This window comes from Thrips palmi, unplaced genomic scaffold (assembly GCF_012932325.1).
Source record: "Thrips palmi isolate BJ-2018 unplaced genomic scaffold, TpBJ-2018v1 HiC_scaffold_15, whole genome shotgun sequence".
In the NCBI taxonomy this organism is placed as follows: Eukaryota; Metazoa; Arthropoda; class Insecta; order Thysanoptera; family Thripidae; genus Thrips; species Thrips palmi.
The window spans coordinates 366,072-391,010 of record NW_023144624.1 but is presented as its reverse complement, the minus strand read 5'-3'; the positions used below and the strand labels follow the sequence as shown (position 1 = coordinate 391,010).

At 48.4% G+C, this 24,939-nt stretch overlaps 2 protein-coding genes across 2 annotated transcripts; one reads left to right on the top strand and one right to left on the bottom strand.

Annotated features, from left to right (window-relative positions):
* Positions 1-8,753: 8,753 nt before the first annotated feature.
* On the bottom strand, positions 8,754-10,060 carry LOC117641021. Its single transcript, XM_034378114.1, has 6 exons — positions 9,935-10,060; positions 9,424-9,855; positions 9,289-9,351; positions 9,093-9,209; positions 8,865-9,005; positions 8,754-8,774 (listed from the first exon to the last, which is right to left on the bottom strand). The coding sequence occupies exons 1-6, from the start codon at positions 10,058-10,060 to the stop codon at positions 8,754-8,756; spliced, it is 900 nt and encodes a 299-aa protein (XP_034234005.1).
* A 6,423-nt stretch (positions 10,061-16,483) lies between these two features.
* On the top strand, positions 16,484-19,382 carry LOC117641258. The gene is made up of 3 exons (XM_034378422.1): positions 16,484-16,626; positions 17,330-17,338; positions 19,068-19,382. The coding sequence occupies exons 1-3, from the start codon at positions 16,576-16,578 to the stop codon at positions 19,314-19,316; spliced, it is 309 nt and encodes a 102-aa protein (XP_034234313.1). The 5' UTR covers positions 16,484-16,575; the 3' UTR covers positions 19,317-19,382.
* The last annotated feature ends 5,557 nt before the right edge of the window (positions 19,383-24,939 follow it).

The window sequence follows — 24,939 nt, the reverse complement described above, 5'->3', positions numbered from 1 at the left end:
TTAAGTCAATTTTTTGGTAAACACTAAGATAACTTTTAAAGTTTTTTGACAATATTTCTGGTGTTAATGGATTGCCATCGTCAATATTTTGCTGGCAGTTAGGGTACCTCCTTAGGGTTATTTGATGCCAATATGGTCAAAAAGTAAGATGGCGTATTTTGGGTATTCATAAAACGGCTGTTTGGTCAAAACGTTCTTTATGGCAAAGGCTGGGGGTCCCAAACTCGTTTCTCACTGTCTCATGTTGCCATTTACTGATTTCAACCCTTTTGAGCGCCTAAGGACACAATTTTTTAAAAACTGAGGTAGAAGTTTTAAAATTTTTTTTTTTTTTTAAATTTCAAAAAAGCACCATGGCTTAAGTCGGCTTAAGTCCTGAATTTTTTTTTGCAAAAAGAATTATTTGAGTGTTCCTTGGGTGGTAGGCTACGATAGGAAAATTTGGGAGCCGGATCTGAACAAGTGCGTTTTGGGCCGTGATGGATTGACGTGGAATGCCCCTGAGACCTTCAGCCTACTGTATCGGCTAGTCGGTACCGCCGCCGGGTGAAGACACTGGTTGGGATTGTGCCCAGATGAGAGCAGGAGATCATCAGTAAAACCACTAACACTGCCAATAAAACTTTCTTTAATACTGCAACATATAGTTATGCAAAAAACATTAACAATAAAAAGGCTTTTACTCATTCTGTTCACTCGTCTGGGACAGAAAAGAAAATTAACTCCCTAGAGTGTTACACTGAGAACAAAAAAGTGAAAACAAAAGATAATCTACACGCTACGTAATTACACAAGCTAGTGCTATGCACGCGCAGCCAAATGTAGTTATGCTAAATAAACGAAAACCAAATACTAAAAGATTACATACTCATTCTGTTAACGTAATCGGGGACAGAAAAGAAAATTAAACTCCCTAACATAGATCGAAAAAACAATCTACACGCGACACATGTAATTACGCAAGTTATGTGCTGCGATGAGAATGAAAACACAGGGCTTGGAACAGATTAAGACTAACGGTGCCGTCTGCCGTCAACTGGGGTAACTTCGGACACCCGGGTGATGTCGAGCTGTCCCCTGTCAGAAGCAGAATTTCCAGCACAACCTAAGCTCCGCATATAGTCACAGTAAGGAGCACGGTGGCAAAAGGCTACTGAAAATTCTGTAAACAGCTTGTGGTAATTTTCCGTAGCCCCCTTGTCAATATTCTCCGTACACTGTGGGAAAAAATCACAGTAAATCCTGTAGTGATTAGGACAGCTGTCACTGTAGTTCAGAGTACAGGATTTACTGTACTTTTTTAACAGGATCTACTGTACTTTATACGGGACTTACTGTACCACAGGGGTGGAGTACGGAATATCCTGTACCAGGTACAGTAGATACTGTAGCCAGGCACGGTAAATCCTGTGTTCTGAACTACAGTAAATCCCGGCAAAAAAATTAACGGGATTCACTGTGGTTTTTTCGCACAGTGTAGGGCTCTTGCAGTATTTTCCGTAGGACCGCACAGTATTCTCCGTAGGACCTTACAGTGTTCTCCGTAGGACTATACGGTCTTCCAGGCACTACGGAGAAGACTGTGCGGTCCTACGGAGAATACTGTAAGACCCTACGGAGAATCCTGGAAAAAAAAAAACAAAATTTTTCTGTACCTTTTTGGTTTACCCACCGTAGGGGTAGGGATTTTACAGTTCAACAAACAGAGTGAAAAAGGCCAAAATTTGGGGAGGTTGACATGCCAGGCAACACTGACATCGTTACTCGACGAACTGCACGTCGCTGAGGGTGGTGGAGCCAGCGCCGCCCTCCCAGCAAAAGCAGTCCACGGTGAAGAGATCGCAGTCTCCGTGGCAGCCGTGGCCCTCCAGGGCCTCCAGCTCGCGGCCCCGGACTCGTCCAAACAGCTTGGAGCGCTCCCTGGACGGCATGTCCTGGAAGTACACCTCGAGGCGCCCCGCCTCGCTGAGCAGCACGGCACCCCTGGCCACTGTCTGGCCCGCCACGCAGTCCGGCAGCTTGTTCAAGACGCCGCCCAGGGCGCCGACGTCCGGGTCGCCGTGGGCCAGGACGGCGTCGGGCCCCCTTTGTCCTGTAGTCGATCTTGACGTCCTCGAGAGCCGCGGACACCGCCTTCTTCTCCTTGACGGTGAGGTCGGCGGACACGGCCATCGTGATGCGCATGTCGCCCCCTTCGATGTACCAGCCGTCGTCGCCGTCGCGGCCCTCCACGCTCACCTGAGATAGAGAATCCAACACTGTACGGGATAGATCGGGAACGAAGGCACCTCTGGCAAAAATGTTGCCATGGGTCCCATTTTAAAAAAATTACGAAGGAAATAAAAAAAGACAATTATCACGTGTCCTCCGAAACTTTAGGTTGAATGTTTGAGAATGTACGAATATCACCAAGAATTTTCGTAAATTATCAAAGCCCTTCGTGAATTTATGAAGGTGCCTTCGGCAATATTTTGGCCGGAGGCGCCCTCGCAAACTCCACAGATTCATATTTTCAGTGAAGATTGGATAGAGAAACGTAGGGTTGCCCCACGTGAGTGCACCACTGCACGCTCAAGTTATCAATGCGTTATTTTGAAACGAATTGGCAGAGCGAGCTTAGTATTATGCCGGCACAGCGTTTCTTAGTTGAGAATTGAGCGTGCAGAGGACATTCCTCGCGTGCCTCTGGCTGGCGGCTGGAAGACCCTTACCTGGAGCACGGGGGCCTGCACAACGCGCGCCGCGGTCAGCGGAGCCAGCAGTCGCTGCAGCCGCGCCGCTTCGCGGTTGGCCGTCGTCAACGCGGCCTGGACTTCCCTCTCCGTGGCCGCTCGGTCCGTCAGCCGGTGGGTGCCGCGACACGCGTCCCGCGCCGCAGACCAGCAGTCCTTGCACCAGTCCGCCCTGAGCACAGGGAAACAGCCCGCCGTGAAACATTCCCTGGTAGAAGTACGGCGAAAGAACGGAACGTGTCTGGTCAATTTTTTCCCGGAACGTCCGTACCTTGCTAACCACGGAAGTTCTGTACATGTTTTCCGTACCAGTTTACATGAGATCCTTATGGAGACCACAGAGAACCAGTACGGAAGGTCCGTACATTTTCCGTACCAAAACCACGGAATTGCAGCGTTATCTCACACAGCCAGAAATGACAAGTTCTCCAATGTTCGCACAACTCGTGTTCATTTTTTCAGACTGTCAGAGAACTGTCCAAAATCCTGATCTAACTCTCGCACACCTCTGAAAGTTGAAAACTTGTTCTGACATTGTGTAGAATTCAGGCTATCAATGTCAGAATAACTTTTCAGAATATCTCAGCATCGGACTGGCAAGTCGAACACGAAAACTCCAAGAAAAGAAAATGAGCAAAGAAGAGGGAAACATATTTTTTTAAAAAATTTGCCCTATTATTGAACGGCATTTGGATTCGGGCTCCGCGCTTGATTTTACGCAAGAGACCACATTTTTAGCACAATCGAGTGCGTAGAGAGGCCAGGAAAGCGATTTTTCAATGTTGGTCAAATTGTGTGAAAAGTTGCCGCAGAAAACGAAAACAGCCCATTACATATACTCAGAACCGTGCATGTTTGGACCAAAAAATGTTGTGGCCTTTCTCAGACTCATGAAGGCCATCTATGGCGCAAAACAATGTAAGAAATCGTCATCGGTCATGTACTGGTAATGTACCAGGATCGGACTGAGGGGCAAAAAATGCCTGAAAAGCATAGACAGATGTGAAATCAGGGGCCCGGATGATCTGGCGTGCCCCCGACTTTGTACGCGATCTAGCACAAAGATGGAGCTTTTGCAGTTTTTCGTAAGAAAAGTTCATATGCAAAAAAAAACACACTAAAACGGCTTTTACAAATTTTAACAAATTACTTAGTGTAGAGGTGCTACTCACGACTGAGTCTTCAGCTTGCTAGTAGAAGTCTGCTCGCTGCCAGCCTTGCTGCTCCCCGCCGATGGCGTCCTCTTGCCGCGCCCCCACTGTGAAAAAAAGTACGTGTGTCGCGAGCAATATTTGTGCAGCTCGGCTCTAGTTCCAGATCCGAAGAGAGGTTAGTTTCCGGACAATATGGCGTCTGCATGCTTCCGGTTCAGGACCTACGAAAGTACCCCATTGCGCCGTCTGCCGGGGGATGACGAGTGCAGTCTGAGGCGAGGACTGCGCTTCAGGGAGACTGGGGCGATTCGTTTCACATGTGTATCACATTCAAGAGGAGGGTGCAGAAGAACATCTGAGTAGGGCCCCACTCTCGCTGGTAGTAGAGGGTCCTTGAACAATCGAAGCGGATGTGATCGATGCACAGGTATAATTTTGGAGTCTGAAAGATAGGACAAACCCGGGTAAACCGAAAGCAGGCAAATCCTAGATTTTGAGTTTTAGGAAGCTTCTATCTGAGGCTCCCTAGGTATCAGTCTCCTACCTTTAGGGCCTTAAAGCGTGACCCCTTTATAATGTAACCACGTGGTGCAAGTTATCCTGACTTTTAGTACAGGAAAGTTAGATATCCACCGGGAAAAAATTGCAAACAAAGCATGTGAGGTATCGTTGGAAAGGGCATTAGCTCTGGAACCGAACGGCGCAAAAATCCACCAAATCCACTTTGGGCGTTCCGAACAGTTTTGAACAGAAGTTGAACATGTTGTACATTTTTGGAACGTGCGTAGTTTCTAAACCGTTCGACCGATTGTGATGCGCGGCACACCGTTGAACGCGGAATGAAACGCCCTTTCTGCCGGTATAAGGTTTGTGTGGGTTAAAGTTTGACTAAGTGTGCCAAAAATGGCCTCAAACTCAAAAAAGTGAATTTCCTTTCTGCCATAAAAGTGTTCAAAGCCAATTTGGTCAAGAAAAAGTGAGAAAATGCGAAAATGTTCTTCAGCAAACGTTGTAGCGCGTACTTTTCTCTACAAAATAAACACCAACTTGTCAATTGTAAGTTTATTCATCAAGGTGAGAGGCTGGTCGCCGCCTGGCCGCCCGTCGCCGCGCCTCCCGACGCCGCGCCGCCCGGCCGCTCGCCGGAGCCCCCTGCCCGCCGCATCATCACCTTGCCTGCTCTGTCCTCCTCAGCGGCGTATTAGGCATTCCCAAAGGGCTTAACCCCCCCCCGGGAAATGTTAAGATTTCTGCGTTACGTACACCTCCGGGTCATCTGGATCTGCTTCGAGTTGTTCTGCAACGTCCTCCTCGGCGACGGCGTTGCCACACGCGTGCCCCGAACAGTTGCACATGGTGGTGCACTTGTTTGGCCTGCAGGGGCATCGGTTACCGCAATCTGAGCTGCAACTGCAGTATGCCATTTTTAAGAGGAATTCAGGCGCTGTAGGCTTCAAAGTTGGAACTGGATACAGCCGTCCGGATTGTTGGTCTTGGGACCAACCCCACTCTTCTGGTCTTAACTTCATTCCCAGCCAGTCTTGGACCTGCAGATAGACTCGCAGTGCATGCTGGTGTGCCGCTTCGGACGTGGGTGGGAGGGACGCCATCTCGAATCCTTTTTGAACCTTTCCAGGATCTTGGCGAGCGACAGTTCTTTGGTACAGAACGTGTCTCAGCGTGTTCAGGTTTCTCTCTTGCCTCGCTCCATACAGCTTCAGAAGGAACTTCTCGCCGATCCGCTGAACTTCTTGTTGGTCCAAATTAGCGTGCAGGACGTCAACGAGGGCACGGGACGCGTACCGACGGTGCAGCCAGACAGCAAGGCCGACCTGCCACAGTCGCATTTAATCAGCAAAAGTTAAAACCTAGTGGAATGCACGAACGCTGGACCCCCAAGGCGTCTCTACTCCGCGCGTCATAGATTCTAGCAGTCCCGGGCCAACAATCTCCTTTGGTGTCTAGACCCCTCGCGGAAAACTGCAGTCACAGAGTATTTCCGGCACCCTGCAAAACTGCTGTCACAGAGTATTCCCGCAGCCCCCTGGCAACAATATCCTTTGGTGTCTAGACCTCCCGCGCAAAACTGCAGTCGCAGAGTATTTCCGACCGAGGGAAGGCCAAAAATTTACCTGCATCGGCGACACAAAGGACCTGGGCCTTGTCTCTGCAATGATGGCCTCCTCCAGCGTCCTGCACACCGCCTTCGCGCGCCGCATGTCTCCAGACCTTCCCTTGCAGACGACGTCCTCGACGAGCGTCTGCAGTGTCGGCGGGATGACGTTGTCGCCGCAGCCGCGCAGGTCGTCTACGTGGACGGCAAAATCAGGACAGAGTTCATGATATGGACTTGAAGCCTCGCCTTGCCACTGACCTGGTGTTGGATATCTGGACGTGTCGTACGGCTGGGCTCTGATGTCCTCCCGGATGATTGCTGCCGCTGCCTTGACGATTCTGATCCTCTCCTCCATCGGGTTCTTGCGCCTCTGTTCGTACCAGTTTTGATGGAGGATTTTCGCTGCAGTACCGCGGAAGCACACCAGAGTCTGTTTGCTCGGAAGAGTTGTCACGCAAATTGCCTCAGTTGCCTCGTACTTTGCCTTCAATTTCTGAATCAGGTATTTGTCCGTAAAAGTTTCAGATAGGGGGCACAATTCTTTGATTTTTAACTGCAGTTCTTTGGGCGTGAACTGACATTCGTCAGATGTTTCCAGGAACCGACAAAGTGCACGAAAGCCCTGCTCTTTCCCGTCATCGAGCGGTCTTCCTGGAGTTTTGTCACTGAGTGGCGCGCCGGAGCCGCCGGAGCCTGTACGGTTGCTGCCCACCGGTGGCGTGGGTGCAGGAATACTACATCTTTTTGCACGAAAGTTAATGTAGCACTGTCGATGATAGATGGCCTCGGCAGCCACCAAGTCAAAAACGGCGTTGATTCGGTCAGTAACTTCTTGGCCCCATGCGTCCTTTCGGTTGACTGCCACGGAGCGCATTGAATCGTGAACAGTGAGAGTGGCCACTGTACTCACAGGGTTTCTATCTGGATGCTTCAGGCGTTGTTCCAGTGGCGGGCAAGGCGAACCGCACACGACGCAGTGGGTCTTGTAGTCGAACGGCTCCGACAGAGATGCCCGCCGGTTCGGCTTTCGGCAGGCTCCGCGCTTCAGTTCAACAGCAATGATCTTCTCGTTGGTGTATCTCTTGCGGCATGCGTTGTGAACAGTTACTGCCTCGACGCCGGCGAGTAGCTTGGCCACGTTATCCCTCCATTTGCGGCTGCACTCTACTAATTTTGATAGCCCCCGAGTGACGGTGACTATGTCACTCTCAAGGACCTCCCCACACAAAAGGCATGTTGAATTTTCCATGGTACGAAACAAAAAAAAAACTTAAAAAAAAAGCGTTGTGCGCGGTTGTGCGCGAGGCGCGGGTTGGATGAGACCCTTTGCTTCCTATTGTTGCCAAAAAAAAGCCCGCGCGCCGCGCCAGGCGGCAGTGGGTGGCTGTGGGCTGCAGTTCTCTGCCCGGCGGCCGGGCCGGGCAGCGCCCCCTGAGCCGCGCGGCGTGCAGTGGTTTGCGGCGGGCGGCATAGCCACTTTATTAATCTACGTGCAGAAAGACACCATATGTTTATTTTGTAGAGAAAAGTACGCGCTACAACGTTTGCTGAAGAACATTTTCGCATTTTCTCACTTTTTCTTGACCAAATTGGCTTTGAACACTTTTATGGCAGAAAGGAAATTCACTTTTTTGAGTTTGAGGCCGTTTTTGGCACACTTAGTCAAACTTTAACCCACACAAACCTAGTACCGGCAGAAAGGGCGTTTTATTCCGCGTTCAACGGTGTGCCGCGCATTACAATCGGTCGAACGGTTTAGAAACTACGCACGTTCCAAAAATGTACAACATGTTCAACTTCTGTTCAAAACTGTTCGGAACGCCCAAAGTGGATTTGGTGGATTTTTGCGCCGTTCGGTTCCAGAGCTAATGCCCTTTCCAACGATACCTCACATGCTTTGTTTGCAATTTTTTCCCGGTTTCGAGGAGATTTTTCCTAACTTGCCTGGCCTATTTGTCCAGTGATGGTTGGGGACGTACTTTTAGCGTAACACCGAGTGGGGATGATTCGTAACAGACTCGTTTAAAAACAGAATTTCGGTAGTTTATGTAAATTTGTGCTTGAATTATTTGTCGAATCATCTGCTGCCTTATTTCAATACATTCACACAGATCAGAATGTTATTAAAGCGAGTTATTCTATTCCATCCACCGATTGACAAATGTGAGGTAAGGGTCGACATTAGCCGGTCAGATAATGATGAGACGGTCAACGGCAGCTGGTAATGTAGATTTTAAGGCGTCCGCAGGACACCTGCTCTGCAAACTGAAGTGTGTACACAGTACACTCTTATTTACAGCATACTTGCTAGGCACACGCTAAAATAGAGTGTGCCTGGCAAGTACACGCTAAATAAGTGTGAACGTTCCATGTACACGCTAAAATACACTCGATAAGTCCTATCTAAAAGCATGGGCCAGTTTAAGTGTACTTGCCAGGTACACTCTTATTTAGCGTGTACATGCAATGTACTTTCTATTTTAGTGGGTACCTAGCAAGTATGCTGTAAATAAGAGTGTACTTGGAAGCATGCTCTAATAAGAGTGTACGTACTATGTACACACTTCAGTTTGCAGAGTGAAGAACTACTGGAGGAGAAAGCATTCCCGACGGTGTGTCATTTGGTATGTAGGGTGTTACGAAGGGCTTAATGGCTGTTACAAATATCCCAGTGCTGGGGCGATTCGTAACAGCATGCAAGAGTTTCCGAAAGCGACTTATATCTTGAAGCTTGCGGATTCCAGATTGATCCTATGGAGCTGTACTACTCACCTGGCACAAGTTTGGCGCCGATAGGCAGAATATTCTGTATTTCTATAGATAATTCCCAAACCTGTTACACATGGCCCCACTCTCCCTTACCAGTTCGTCCAGCTCGCGGCGCGCGTCCTCCAGCTGGGCAGGAGCCCTCCGCTGTGCCACCACCGGCGTGCCGGGCCGCTTGACAGGTAGCGCGGCAGCCTGCCCACGCACCTCTTCTTTCGATGGCTGAACTTTCTGCCTCTTAATGACACAAATGCCAAAATGTTAGTGCACCTTGGGTGACCAGCCTATCAGAGTTCACCATTTCAAAAATTCATTTCATCCCACCTGGGCCCTTAGCTTCCCATCAGGGGAAGGGTATTGGGAACACTGCACCAAAGCCTCATCTACAGAAGTTTTCATTACCTGTTCTATGAAAGCATGTTGATCTGCTTGTTCGGACATCTAAAGTGTGAAGGGGAGAAAAGAGAGTGAAAACATTTTCCACAGAAACACAAAAGACTTGAAAAAAAGATGTAATTACCTCCGCCTCTACATCAGAGATGTCGGTTTCCTTTCTTTCATTATCATCCTCTTTCTTGTCATTCTGTAAGGAAACGATACGCCAAGAATGGATACAGTCAAAATGTACGTAATTCCACGTTAAAAACAAATGTACCTTCTGTCCGTGCACGAAGAGCCTGCCGAAAAATGACGTCATCCTTTGTCTCAAAGACTGCTTACTGCGAGTGCCTTTTCTCTCCTTCTTTTTCAGATGACGCTTTTTCATATGCTTCCTCAGGATGTACTCATTTATTTGGAACTCCCCGCACACGACACACCAAAAATCATTCTTCGGTGCCTCTTGATGTGTCTGTCGCTCCACAGCAGGTATCTGCTGTGGGTCAGACGTGCTACGCTCTCCGATCACTTCATGTGATATTCCAGGCGAAAAACGTGGCCAGCTCAAATCGTATCCCATTGATCGGTCAAGTGCCCCGGCAGAGTTCAGACTGGAATAACTGCTGATACTGTCTGTCTCAGACGTTGAGTCATGAACACTCCCAGTGTCAAGACGGTACCCCCTTCCCCATCTGTGTCCCTCTTCCCCCTGTTCAGAATAAAACATAGACCAATTAGAAAATTAGATTTCAGTTTCAAGGGAAACACAAACGAGAAAAGTTTATCACCAGCGAGGGCGACGGATCTCGTTTGCATTCCCGAGACGACTCCATCCGGGAGGGTGACACGTCTCGTGCACATTCCTGAGGCGACTCATAAATATGAAAAGCAGACTCCCTCTGACGATTGGCCATTATGGGGGTTCAAAAAGGCTGCGTAACCTGTAAGTTAAGGTGTCTCAATTTAGGGGTAAAAGTTTCATTCTATTACATAAACCCATAAGCTAAGACTAGCACACTGTAAGATGGCTGAAAAGAACCGTCATTAGAAAGGGACACACCGCACACACAAAAATAGCCTTAAGAGACACAAAATCCGTTAGGAGTGCCTAAAAGAGAACTGGTCCCCTTCCGCTAAAGTGAGCAATCGCACACCACTGTAAATGCAAAGGCGATACTTAAGTATCTTTTTGGCGATACAATTGAGTATCGTCAAAAAACGGCCGCACGGAAAAGTATTGCCTTCAGAACGGCGATACACAGAAGTATCGCCAAAATTTGGCGATACTTTTGGGTATTGCCATAACCACGGCATTAAGCTAAGGACTCGTCCCCTTGATTTGTTCAACGTTTAATGCCAAATCGTGGCAGTACTCCATAGTATCGTCAAGTTTTGGCGATACTTTTGTGTATCGCCGTTTTGAAGGCAATACTTTTCCGTAAGGCCGTTTATTGGCGATACACAATTGTATCGCCAAAAAAGGTACTAAAAGTATTGCCCTTGGATTTGCAGTGAAACAGCGCGACATATTTATTACGCAAATTTTAAGTTCAGTATCATGAAGTTAACTTTCAGACATTTGAATGTGACATGTGGGTCGCTCGTTTGGACCAGAGCCGCATGCCCTTGAAGAGGTGGCCGCAATCCGCGCCGCACATGTGTATTCCCCTATACCCCTGGATGCTGAGTAACCCTTGGATAAATCCCTGTATGGTGCTGAGTACCCCCTGGATGATGCTGAGTAACCCCTGGATGATGCTGAGTACCACACAGTAAATGTCTCACGGTGAAAGGCTGCACCAACATAATATGGTGGAGATTTTCTCCATAATACCAACGAAATTCATCAAAATCTCTATAAGGTACAGTGAATTCTCAATGGTATGTTACGAAGTCAGCTGCACCACCATAATATGGAACATTTTCACCATAATATGGAGAATCTTCACTGTAGAACATTTAGAGTGCACATTATCATCGGCGCTGTTAGAATCTGAATCACGCGCGCTTTGGAGCTGAATTGAACAGGAGTCACGGTGAGTCACGGTCCACGTACGTTTCGTTAGCGCACCTGTGGAGACGAGACGATGTCCATACACACTTGTTACTCCACGAATGTGATGTCACATTCGTCAAAATGTGAATTTTGTCACGTTCGTTTGAATGCGATGTCAAATTCGTTTGAACGTGACACGGCCATCATGCGTTCACCTCATAGCGGTAGTCACATTCATTTAAGCGTGGATCAACATTCAAACGAATGTGACATATTCAAACGAATGTGACAAAATTCACATTCGAATGAATGTGACCTCACATTCGTTGAATAACAGTGCAGAGATCAAGCTGTCTCAAACATTTACCGATACCACAACCACACTGAAGCTCGTAGGAGGGCACGGGCGCAAACCCCACTCCGAAATCAAATGCCACGAAGCTACGCACCACTGTCACTTTGCAACAAGAACACAGCACAATAACCACGACACACACGACGCAAATCTGGGCACGAGCGCGCGATGGGGTCGGAGGGAATGACCAAACGCTGCGCGGAACGGTGCGTGTTGGCTCAAGCTAATCCCGACCTCGACTGACGCCACGCCGTCCTCCAGCCCCCTCCGAGGCCCCGTTCTCCTCATTTCTTCTCCCCACGCGTCACGGCCATCCAATGAGAGATCAGCGGAAATCACGCGGACTTGCCATGCGACCCTTGAGGTCCGGCGTGTCTGCCGCCGGCGCGCTCTCGACGCGCTCTCGGCGCGCTTGCAAGCCGAGCCCATGACCCGCATTCCAGAACACAACACCGCCCTTGTCCTTCAAGGCCGCAAGACGCGTGCGGCGGACCCTTCGAACTGCGCGCGGAAAACACTGGGAAACACCTGCAAACTCATCTCCGGCAAAGAAGGTCGTGTCCCGATTTTGAACCGATTCTGTACGACCAATAGGAGAGGAGATACTGGATAAAATATCTTCATTCAAGGAACTTTCATGGAAGCAGATGATGCTCGTCTGGAACTGTCCTGTGTGCTAGTTGTGGCAGTATGCTTCCTATCTCTGTGATTGTATATAAAATTGTAAATACACCGAGTCAGTTGTGCTGTGGCCTGCACCGCCGCGCCGTTCCCGTTGGATTGCGAGCGCCCGGGTTACTCGGCATCATCCGGGTACTCAGCATCACACAGGGATTTTTCAGGGGTACTCAGCATCACACAGGGATTTATCCAGGGGTTACTCAGCATCACACAGGGATTTATCCAGGGGTACTCACCATCACACAGGGATTTATCCAGGGGTTACTCAGCATCACACAGGGATTTATCCAGGGGTTACTCAGCATCCAGGGGTCTAGGGGAATACACATGTGCGGCGCGGATTGCGGCCACCTCTTCAAGGACATGCGGCTCTGGTCCAAACGAGCGACCCACATTATCATCGGCGCTGGTAGAATCTGAATCACGCGCGCTTTGGAGCTGAATTGAATAGGAGTCACGGACTATGTACAGGGAGAGTGGGGTAATTCCGGACGCTTTTTGTCTTTTTGGTCTTTGAACTTGAACATGCTTCTAAGGTCAAATATTATTACAGGAGAGTAAAGTATGGGCCTTTACCTTCAAAATGATATACATGAAAGCCAAATCTCAGCGACGGTTAGGGAGATACTATAGGCGCCTAACAAAAGCCCTGCACGTGTCCGGAATTACCCAAGGCTGGGGTAATTCCGGACGACCAATGGGGCAATCCCGGACGAACTTATAATGTATCACTACTCGAGCTTACTTTCGCTTGTTTTGATGTGAGGCATGCTTTTAGAAGGCCTACATGCACTCTACCAAAAATGTCCTGTAAATGCCGTTAATTTATTACCAGTTTTCACTGTAGGTCAATTCACGGCGTTTACTGTGATCTGCTCACGGGATTCACTGTGATCTTGTTCGCGGTGTTCACTGTGATCTGGTCCCCAGTAAACACTGTGAGTTTGACGCCGCTAAGCACCGAAGTACTGCAAATCAGGCTCCAATTCACGGCGTTTACTGTTGCCAGATCACAGTGAACACTGTAACCGAGATCACAGTGAACGCCGTGAACTAGTTCACAGCAAACGCCGTGAATTGCATAACAGCAAACATTGGTAATAAATTAACGGCGTTGACAGGACATTTTTTGTAGAGTGTGGACAGTTGCTGCGAACTAAAGTGTTTGATTGTTACTCAAAGCACAAACGTGACACGGCCATTATGCGTTCACCTCACAGCGGTAGTAACATTCGTTTAAGCCGGGATCAACATTCAAACAAATGTGACACATTCAAACGAATGTGACAGAACTCACATTCGAACGAATGTGACAAAATTCACATTCGAAGGAATGTGACAAAATTCACATTCGAAGGAATGTGACAAAATTCACATTCGAAGGAATGTGACAAAATTCACATTCGAAGGAATGTGACGAAATTCACTTTTGAACGAATGTGACGTCACATTCGTTGAATAACAGTTAAGGGGGGACCCTGGTGAAACTTTCAAGTAGGCTTCAAAATAATCCCAGAAAGTTGAAACTTTGCTTAATTATTAGGTTCATTATGGTGAGTTCCCAAAACAAAATTCAATCCAAAATGTTGAACGGTCTCTGAGAAAAGTGGCTTTTTAGTGTTTTTTAGAGCGTTGGGGAAAAATCTTCCTGCGTCTTTCAGTGGGACGGAAAGTCTTGAAAATTTTTTTGGGTTATCCTAAAGATGTATTGAAGAGATTTTAGTGACGGAATTTTCAAATTCAACTTCTGTCCTGAGATATGAGTTTTCAAATTTTAACATTAAAAAAAAAGGGATTTTTTTCCCTTTTTTCAAACTTTTAGGTGTGTTTTAAAAAAAGTAGGGCTGATATCAAGATTCCGTCACTATAATTTGTCGACAAGTCATCAATGAATAGAGTCCATGCAATACGACTCATGTAGGTGTCAACCAGGAACGCAGGAAGTCTTTCTACGACAAAATTTTTTGTAGACTGAGCAAAGCTGTGAAGTTGAGCGTAGAAGCCAACGACAACTGATCTCAATGTTATTTCCGTCCAAATGATAAAGAAACTATCCACTTAGCTTAAAGGTGTTCAACCTGTTGAATCTGAAAGCTTCTATGCACATATTTATCTATAAACTTTAAAAATACCATTTTTGGCAATTTTGGCGATTTTTTCACCAGGGTCCCCCCTTAAGTTGTCAGAGATCACGCTGTCACAAACATTCCACTCCATTCCATTCCAGTCAACAAACATACCACAACCACACTGAAGCTCGTAGGAGGGCACGGGCGCAAACCCCACTCCGAAATCAAATGCCACGAAGCTACGCACCACTGTCACTTTGCAACAAGAACACAGCACAATAACCACGACACACACGACGCAAATCTGGGCACGAGCGCGCGATGGGGTCGGAGGGAATGACCAAACGCTGCGCGGAACGGTGCGTGTTGGCTCAAGCTAATCCCGACCTCGACTGACGCCACGCCGTCCTCCAGCCCCCTCCGAGGCCCCGTTCTCCTCATTTCTTCTCCCCACGCGTCACGGCCATCCAATGAGAGATCAGCGGAAATCACGCGGACTTGCCATGCGACCCTTGAGGTCCGGCGTGTCTGCCGCCGGCGCGCTCTCGACGCGCTCTCGGCGCGCTTGCAAGCCGAGCCCATGACCCGCATTCCAGAACACAACACCGCCCTTGTCCTTCAAGGCCGCAAGACGCGTGCGGCGGACCCTTCGAACTGCGCGCGGAAAACACTGGGAAACACCTGCAAACTCATCTCCGGCAAAGAAGGTCGTGTCCCGATTTTGAACCGATTCTGTACGACCAATAGGAGAGGAGATACTGGATAAAATATCTCCATTCAAGGAACGTTCATGGAAGCAGATGATGCTCGTCTGTGATGATGCTAGTTGTGGCAGTATGCTTCCTATCTCTGTGATTGTGTATATAAAATTGTAAATAAACTTAGTCAGTTGTGCCGTGGCCTGCACCGCCGCACCGTTCCCGTTGGATTGCGAGCGCCCGGTGCCGCTGGCGCTGTACTCGGGGGAGGAGTTGTCGATGTTTCGCGCAGACTGCGAGCCATGTGACACTTCACAATCCCACCCGGCAGCCAGCCCCCCTAATATTATTCTTAAAATACACACCTGGATTCTGGACTCTCGAGTAAAAGCTAGCTGACCCCTTTAAGTGTGTTGTATTGTTCTAGGTATGTTTTTAAGTAGTAAAGGAATCATCTGCTAAAAATATCAGCGGGTGGAAACTCCCTTGGCGCGGCTGAAACCATGTCCCGGGCGGCTCGCCACGGCCCGGTCCGCCTTCCGGTGGCCGGGAAAGGGCTGCGCCGGCCACCATTATTGCTTGCAAATCAATGAAAAATTTGACGTTTGGAAAAAGCGACCATGTTAAGAACCAACGAATCGTGTCCATTCATTAGTTTTCACCTACGGACACAGGTTCAAACAGGAAGTGCCAGCAGAAATGAAGTGGATCGGTGACGCGCTCTCCAACGCGCTGCTGCCATATTGTGTACTTAATCCGCTCAGATCTCGGCAATCCTTCATCGTAGAACAAATCGAAGCACATACTCGAAATCTGCGAGAAATTTGCCGTGGCGTAGGATGGATCGTCAGTTCGAATCACAAAACGTAAAGCACAGTCGTAATGAGAAAAAGAAGTTGAAAAACGCCAAATCTTTTTACCCTCTTTTCCCTCTTTTACCTCTTTTTCTAAACCAAATAAAACGCCACTCTTAATTTTGAGACATCAGTGGCTTGCGGCTCGCGCAGCTAGCAGATACATGTATTAGTTTAACGTCCAGTCAGTGTTAATTGTTTTCACATAAAAACCTTACAAAAGAAAAAAAATTGAGCACAAATTTAAATAAGGTCGGTTGCTTCTGGCTCGCTTCGCTCGCCCCAAACCACACGAGTTGTACAGATCAGGACCTGCTATCCACTCTCACCTCGAATAACAGAGTGTTCAGAGTATTCAAATGCGTATTTTGCTGCGAGAATGGCCCGCTGTACTCTTTTTACGGTCAATGCGGCGTAACGTCGCAATACCGGCGATCATGCCCCTGTAGGTAGGCAACCTGTGACACACAATTGCCCAAAAAAAGCCCCCCCCCCAAAAAAAAAATAATAAAAAAATCCTGAGTCTGCGCCTGTGTTTCGGCCCCTAGATTTTTGCCGTGCTGTGTGTGACGGTGACAAGCAATAATCGAGCAAACGCCAACTGCCATCCACATGCGTTTCAGGAATGAGACACCATTCCGCGAAGAGCAACGCAACCACCTGGCATTCGCTTCAGCAATGATACGGCATTCTAGGGACGTTTGTGTAAGTTGCTGCAGTATAAAAGCACCCTTTAACTCGGAGGCAACATCGACCTTTCGTCCAGATCAGTAGCCATGGCCCGCAAGATCGTCATCGTCCTCTGCTTCGCGCTGTTCGCAGCTGCTGTAAGTGAAAGAAAACGCAACCAGCTTAAGTATGGCACTGTCCTACATAGGCGCACGGAGTCACGATGCTTCTTCTGAAATCATTTTCCCAAGCGTAAGGGAAGCAGATACTTCGAGGGGGTAACCACACGTGCAATTCTGCACTGCAAGAAAAAACCACAACAGAGGCACACAAGTTTCTGGCAAATTTTTGATCAGGAATTTATTGTACTCGATTGTACTTACAAAGAACAACATTTGTTGTACAAAGTACAATGGAACTGGCATAAGGAGTGCTGTGCAGCATAGGCCTCGTTGTTAGTTAGTACAGTTCTCGTACTTTTATTGTACTATTCACCTTACAGTGTGTGTGTGGGCCAATCTGTTAAAAATCTCTTGATATCGTCTTGAAACCCGAGAAAATTTCGCGGAATCCCATCAGAATCCCGCAAAATTTTGCCTAATAATGTTGAAAAATCCTACAAAATCTTCCAAAGATTCTCAAAATCTCGAGAAGCCCCTCCCTTTGAAGAATCCTTTTTACGATGAAATTACAAGTGGTTGTTCCGTCGAGATATTTGTTCGTCGGTGAAGTGCTCGTATCTCGTTCGAACTAACTCAGACCTTTAGGCTGTCCTTAAGAGTATTAATTTAGTGTAGCGCGCCTAAAGACAGTCTAACATTCGTTGAGTGGAGCCATTCCAATGAGTTAATTTTGTTTCAGGTGGCGCAGGTGAGCGACTCCATCACAGAAGTGGGCGCAGACTTCAGCATTGGGTCCACCGGCAGGCACAAGTTATAAATTTCTGACTAATTGATAGGCACACCCTATGTTCTTTCTCAAGTTAAAAAAAATTACAAAGAAGTAATTGCTGAAACGATTTAGTTCACTATAAGGTCTAAAAATTTGGAGCCACATAATTTTGTTACGTAGACCAGCTTTATTTTTTTTTCTTGTTTAAGGGGGGGGTAAAGCGAAATTTCGAATTTTTTCATGTTTTTTTAGCCTTCTATTCTTAGATATTGGTCACCCTGACATGAAAATGGACATCACCATTGGATTCTCCATGCCTTTATACCATTTTACCATCTTTGGTTGGGGGTCTGGTGGCACTTTTTGAATTTTCGCAAACATTTTACATTTGGTCCATATTTGGGTTTTAATCCTTGCGCGCAGGATTTCAATTCCAAATGTTGTCCCAAAAATCTGACGAAGTTGCCACATCTTTTTAAGGTCAAAATGAAGAAGACAAGGGAGCCGGATTTCAAAAACATGTTTTCTTTCGCTATGAATCTTAAAAACTAGAATCATGACTGTTTTTATGCCGCTTTTGGACATTCATTGACCTGTAACTAAAGATTGGGACAAAATTTTGAAAAAAACTCTCCCTTGTCTTCTAGCTATTTGAACACTGATCATTTTAAGCTGTCGCACAACATTCTACCTCTTACGGTCTCCGAGATATCCTGCGCGCAAGGTCAAAAAAAAGATACCGAGGAAAACCGGTTTAAAGTTAAAGGGCCTAACCTAACCTCACAGTGATTGTACGAATTAGAAGCTCCCTATGCCGATTTGACGGTGCTGTGGGTCGAAATATGGTCAGGTTTGGTTGTACCAAGGCCCAAAGAGTCGAAAAAAAGCAAAAACCGAAAATCGATTTTCTTCACTTTACCCCCCCCTTAAAAAAATGAAAGAAAAACGAATTTTGGAGGGAAAATGCAGCGCAAATAGTTGAAATGTTAATAGTTTTAACGTTTTCCTCCTTAGGAACCCGTTTGAAAAACATTCCAGGAGCGTCACATCAACTTCAAACGAGCGTGACAAGATCTCACGCTCCTTTATGAGCTTTGTGTCACGCCCGTTTAAATGTGAATTAGTTAATTTATGGCTGATTCACATTACGACGAGCATGTCAATGCTCAAAGGAGCGCGACATTGTAGTACAACTGTCCATTTCCACAGTTCTTTTGAACAGTTGTTTTGTGAGGTCTCGCACAATTTTGCGCATGCACACTTAATGTTATGTACAATTTTATACGAGACATCACAGTTTTTTGTGCACACGAAATTTTCGTACAATTTTCGTACGAAAACTTACGAAATCTCTTACAATATCTCTTGCGAAAAACTGCACATTTTTCGCCATTTTTGTACAAAATTGTACGAACATGTACGAAAAGTTTGTGTGCACAAAAAACTGTGGTGTCTCGTACAAAATTTGTACAAAATTATTCAGTGTGTGCTTCCAAACTTGTGGGATTTCTGCGTAAAAATTTGTACGAAACAGTTCGCATGTCTTACATTGTGGGGGCCCACGTACAAAACTGTGCAAATACATTAAGTGTGTAGGGTTGACACTACTAAGCGCAGCAAACTTTTCGCCACAGTGACAAAGAGGCAATTGATGGGGCAAAACTCGTACACTGGACTAATCTATGTACCTCTAACGCTACGCTTCCAGAGCCTCTACACCGACGACCAGGTGGCTGACCTCGACGGCCGCATCGCCACGTGCCTGAGCCGCCTGCCTGCCGGGCCCAGCGATGCCTGCCGCCTCAGTGCGGGGACTAACCCCATCAAGGAGGGAGCCAGGAGGGAGTACCGCGTCGATCCGATCGTCGAGTGCTTGACCAAGGCCGGCATCCCGCAGGGACCGGCCCTCAAGTCGGCCAAGTACTGTCTGACCTTGTCGCTGTGGAGGCCTATTTAGACAGCTGAGCCAATTTTGGGCCTGTGTCTTATTTTACAGAAATATAAAGACAAGTGAGGACTCAGACTACTTGATTTTCATTTTATTATTTCCCAGAAGTTGCCTTTATTGCTTAACTGAACGTTGGGCGTATTTAAAAAATCAAAAACAGAAATGGAGAGATACAAAAATACCCAAATTTGTTGTGCTTCTAACTCATTGCAACGGCGCAAAACCAGTCCGTGACATCGTTTCCCACAGACTCCACTGGCCCCCGGACCTCCTTTCCGACCCCTTACTGAAAATGTCTTACCGAGACCAATCGTAAACTGAAATATAATTTTTTAACCGTTGAACCCTTTTTTCTAAAATCCTGATCTTGTGAACTGCCGAAGTCGAGCTGCTGGGCCCCCTTTAAACACCTCCTTGCAAAGGTCTTCGAAAACCGCAATAAAAATTTTCAGTCGTCCGAGCCCTGTTTTTCAAAATCTTGACCGGGCTAACTGACGAAGTCGATCTCCTGGACTCCACCGGCTCATGTATAAATCATGATGCACCTGCAGCAGTCCTTGCGCCCCTCAGACGGGATTGCACCAGCGGATTTTTAGCAGATGATACCTTTACTTAAAAACATACCTAAAACTACAACTTCAAGACACATAAAGGTGTCAGCTACACTGTTAAAAAAAATCTTAAAATTCAGACCAATTTTGCAAGACCTAGTGGTCTGATTTCTGAATTAAGACCAGAAGTATGCAAAAGAAGAATCCTCGGATGAAATTTAAGACTTTCGCAGGCTTAAAAGCAAATTCAGACCATCCAGACAAAAAGTCTGACAGGGGTGACTGAAAATTCAGACTAAGTACAAGACCATGTAGTCTGATTCGCCTTTTCAGACTATTCTCCTGAAAAGGAAGACCGATTGATCTTAAATTTCAAACTGGTTGTGTATTTTCAGACCATGGGTCTGAAACGGGAGACGTATTGTTCTGAAATGTCAGTCTGGTTGCCTCACTTGACCAAATTTAACCGCAAAATTTGAGAGCTCGATACAAAATTGTAAATATTCACGAACAGCCCAAGTTGTCTGCAGTTTAACTCCCACAACACGCGCTTGGTTTGTTTACTTGTGGCCTCCCAGCGTCCAGCGAGCGCGCTTGGAGTCATCGGCATCCTGCAGCCGTGCTCTCAGAGCGGTCCCGTGGTGTAATGGATAGCCCGCAAAGCCGACGAGCGAGGATTCGATGGTTCGAATACCAAGATATTCGGAGTTTCCGAGTAAAGAGCACGGCCGATAAGTAAAGCGCAAGTTCTATCAAAGACTTCTCTCGCAACGGAATGAAGATTCAACGTTACAATTTTGTGTTTTTGTCTCAATTTTCTTCAGACTGGCCGTGTCTAATAATTCAGACCACCTAAATCTTTATTTTCAGACCACCCAATTCTAAACCTTGAGACCACCCTATTCTAAATTTTCAGACCGCCGAAATGGTCTGAAATTTCAGGACCCCTTACTGTTAATTAACTTCAGTCAAATTTTGTCTGAAATTTGAGAATATTTTTTTTACAGTGTAGCTTTTACTCGAGAGTCCAAAAACCAAGTGCGTATCCTAACAATATACTAATAGGGGCTGGCTGCCGGGGCGGGCTGGTGAGTCTGTGGCTGCGGCGCAGCCTGCGCGGAATTCGACAATGGCACCCCCTCCTCGCGCGCGACGGCCTGCACATTGACAATCCCTCCCCGCTACGGCGCAAAGGGGCCAACCGGCACGGCGCGGCCAAGCCCTAGTCTCATGGCGCGGCGGTGCAGGCTACGGCACAAAGGACTCAGTTTTTAAATACTATCTTTGGAATGAGCCCATACTACCCCGTAGGAGAAAACCAAACGAGTATCATCTGCTTTCATTAACGTTCGTTGAATGAGATTTTTTTTCCGGCCGGACGACGATGACCCACACACACTGGGGCAAATGCATAGGCCATTCGCTTATTTCTGAAATGGAACGGGGGGCCAAGTGGTCTGATTTCGTTGAGTATTACCACCCAAAAGATGCTCGAAACATCAATGAAGTTTGAGGCCGCCCTGACGGTACTAACAGTGTTTGGGGTGATTTCTTAGGTACCCTTATTGGCACCTTCTAATTGAAGCAAAGCAAGAGGCACTGCAAAAAAAAAATTCCGTGAGTATACAGACAATTTTGACTTTTAGAGTGTGCCCCCTAGCGTGACGAGCCCCACGCACCCTGGCGTCCAGTTGCGCTGCACGCCCTGCATTCTCTCTCTTCATCTCTCCCTCTCGTCCTTCTCCGACTTTCGACTGTTCTTTTTCTCTGGGCCGGCCTCTGGATCGCCGTGGACAAGCGACAGCGCGCAGGTGAGGGGGGTGGGGGGTGGGGGAGAGGCGGGGTAGGGTTCGACGGGTGGAGGGCAGGGTGCAGGCGGGGCAGGGTGCGGGCAGGTGCCAGGCCCGGCCCCTAAGCCCGGTTCCGAGAGTCGTTTTCGTCGCTCTGTCTCTCTTGCACCTATTCGGAACGGCCTATGAGTGCGAGAGAGACAGCGGTGGAAACGACTTTCGGCACCCAGGTCCTGGTCTTCGACCGTCGCGACGGTAGCGGAGGTGCAGGTGTAGCAGTAGTCCAGTCCCTGCAGTCGGTCAGGTCGGTCGTGTCCGTGGCCATGTCGCGCGCGATGCTGCCGAGGACGTCCACGGGGCGTGGCAGCGTCCTGGTGCTGCAGCTCTACAAGACCGTTCAAGGAGACTACACCTCGCCACCGCACTGCGCGGCGGCGGCGTGCTCTCCTGCACCACGCCGTGGCTCGCGGCTCTCCACGACGGCGACGTGCTCTCCAAGACGGCGACGTGCTCTCCAAGACGGCGACGTGCTCCCCAGCGGTCTTGCGGCCCTCCACGACGGCGACGTGCTTTCCAGCGGTCTCGCAGCCCTCCATGACGGCGACGTGCTCTCTGGCGGTCTCGCGGCTCTCCACGACGGCGACGTGCTCTCCAGCGGTCTCGCGGCCCTCCACGACGGCGACGTGCTCTCCAGCGGTCTCGCAGCCCTCCATGACGGCGACGTGCTCGGCTCCGGCGGTCTCGCGGCTCTCCACGACGGCGACGTGCTCTCCAGCGGTCTCGCGGCCCTCCACGACGGCGACGTGCTCTCCAGCGGTCTCGCAGCCCTCCATGACGGCGACGTGCTCGGCTCCGGCGGTCTCGCGACTCTCCACGACGGCGACGTGCTCTCCAGCGGTCTCGCGGCTCTCCACGACGGCGACGTGCTCTCCAGCGGTCTCGCGGCTCTCCACAACGGCGACGTGCTCTCCAGCGGTCTCGCGGCCCTCCACGACGGCGACGTGCTCTCCAGCGGTCTCGCGGCCCTCCACGACGGCGACGTGCTCTCCAGCGGTCTCGCGGCTCTCCACGACGGCGACGTGATCTCCAGCGACATGGTGGGGCTAGCCACTCTCAGACGACGCCGATGTGCTGGGTAAGTGAATTTATGCGAACCACACTCGCATTATTTCAAGTGTCCAAAATACCGTTCTGACGCGAGGGGCTCTCCACCCTCGTTATCATGTGTGCAACTTAAATTGTAATCTTCAGCACGTAATCCTTCATGAAATGTTTTCCCTTTTTAGCGTTTTTGGACCAATTTTTCCGAAATTTCATGCGCAACCTCCATCAGAATTTCCGTTATCTCGTCTAGAGTGTACGCCCGAAATGAGAATGGTGGCCCCCTCATTCTGACGTATGTTTTGGGCCCTGTGACCATTTTCGCTGTAATTGATCCTCATGTACAGCGTAATCGCATACTGGGCTCGTTATCATAGCCAATTCCACCAAAAGTTTTCATTTTTTCCGCGTGTTTGGCGCTTTTTGCAAACTTTTTTTTGTGGAAGAACAGGCATTTTAATCTTAATTTTCCCGCCTTACCGCGCGCAATATTGCCGATTCAGGGAGCACATTCCACGATTTTATGAAAATGTTACGGTCTTACCACATCTTTCGATCCGCAGGATGACGCGACGAGGCCGCCAACCGCCGCACTTCGAGAGGGCGGCAGCGCACAGCCACCGAGTCCAAGACAGCGCCGCGCCCTCCAGGATCACGTTGCCCTTCACCGACGCGTCGACGCTGTGCTGCGAGACGCCGCCGTTCGAGCCTCCGTGTGCGATCGGGGTTCATGTCTTCACGAGAGCGACAAAGCCCGCCGCCCCCGAGCCCGTGACCGCCACCACTGTAAGTCCAATCGCAGCGCACGCACACACACACACACACACACATTCGCCGAGCCCTGGTCCAGCTTTCCGCTTGATGCACGTTACCAATCAGCTACTCCCGCGATCTTCCATGTTCTAGTGTAGCGTTCCACTGCCCTCGGGGCAGCCGGTCGCGGTCGCGCAACTTGCTTTCTAGTGCGAGTTTCTGGCACGCAATCGTGTACTTTTCAATGCTCCAAAAAGTCGGTGTTTGCTCTCAAACTTGTCACAGTTCACTCTTGCGCACGTACTGCACACACGATTTTGCGCATACGTAGGTTTTTTTTCGTACGAATTTGTACGCCATGTCGCATGCATTCGCGCGATCCTGAGTAACAATCATTTGTACGAAAAATTTCGCACGTTCAAAATCGTGTGAGGGCTCGTACAAGATTGTACAAATACGTTTAGAGTGTAGAAAATTGGAGCTATCCGCTAGATCTCCCCGTCACTTCTCGCGCTCCCAAGTGTTCCAGTTGGCTGCGAAAAAAAAGGACGTTTCTGTATAGTTTTCGTATTTTCGTTTCAAACACCTCACAGGAGTCACGGCCCAAGCTCGTATGGGTGTCTCATTACGTTGCGCGCAGTAGAATGACTTCAACGCGCTCGCGTCGTCAACGTTTTCAAAAAATGACTTTCTAGTTAGAAGTGGTTGGAGTAATTTCCAGGTGGGTTGGATATTTTTGCATGTAGGCTGCACTCTCATTCCAGGAACGTGACGTCACGTTGAAACGAACGTGGCAAAATGTCACGTTTGTTTGAGCATAGTATCACATTTGTTTGAATGTGAACGAGCTAATTTTTGGCCGATTCACATCCAATGGAATGTGACACAATGCTCAAACTAACGTGATATTTTGTCACGTTCGTTTCAACGTGACGTCACGGTCCTGGAGTAAGAGTGTGCTTTCGCGAAAATAGTTACGAACCCTCCCCCGCCACGGACAGTGAGTCCAGCTTTCCAGACCGCGCAAAAGCAAGTTTATGTTTCTCGGGGCCGCCCAGAAATTGTCCCTGAACGTTACGGGCAGCTCTTGGGAAACCATGACTGTCACCTCGCCGAGTAACGAAGGCGTCGTTCGTTAGTTTTGTACGCAGTTTGAGGACCACTTCGCGATCACACTACTATGACTGTACCTGTTGTTTTGCATGCACATTTTCACAGGAAATTTCTTCGAAGAACTTTTGTGCTTGATTTCATGCGTGGGCCTCCTAGAGCCGTTGTGCCTGGCTCGCTCTGCAAATGCAAGTGTGTGCATGGCACACAGCTAAAAATGTGTGCCTGTATGTACACTGTTTTAAAGTGTGTGCCTGCAGGCACACTGTTTCAAACAGGTTGCTTGCCAGGCACACACTTTTGAACAGCGTGCCTGACCGAGACTGA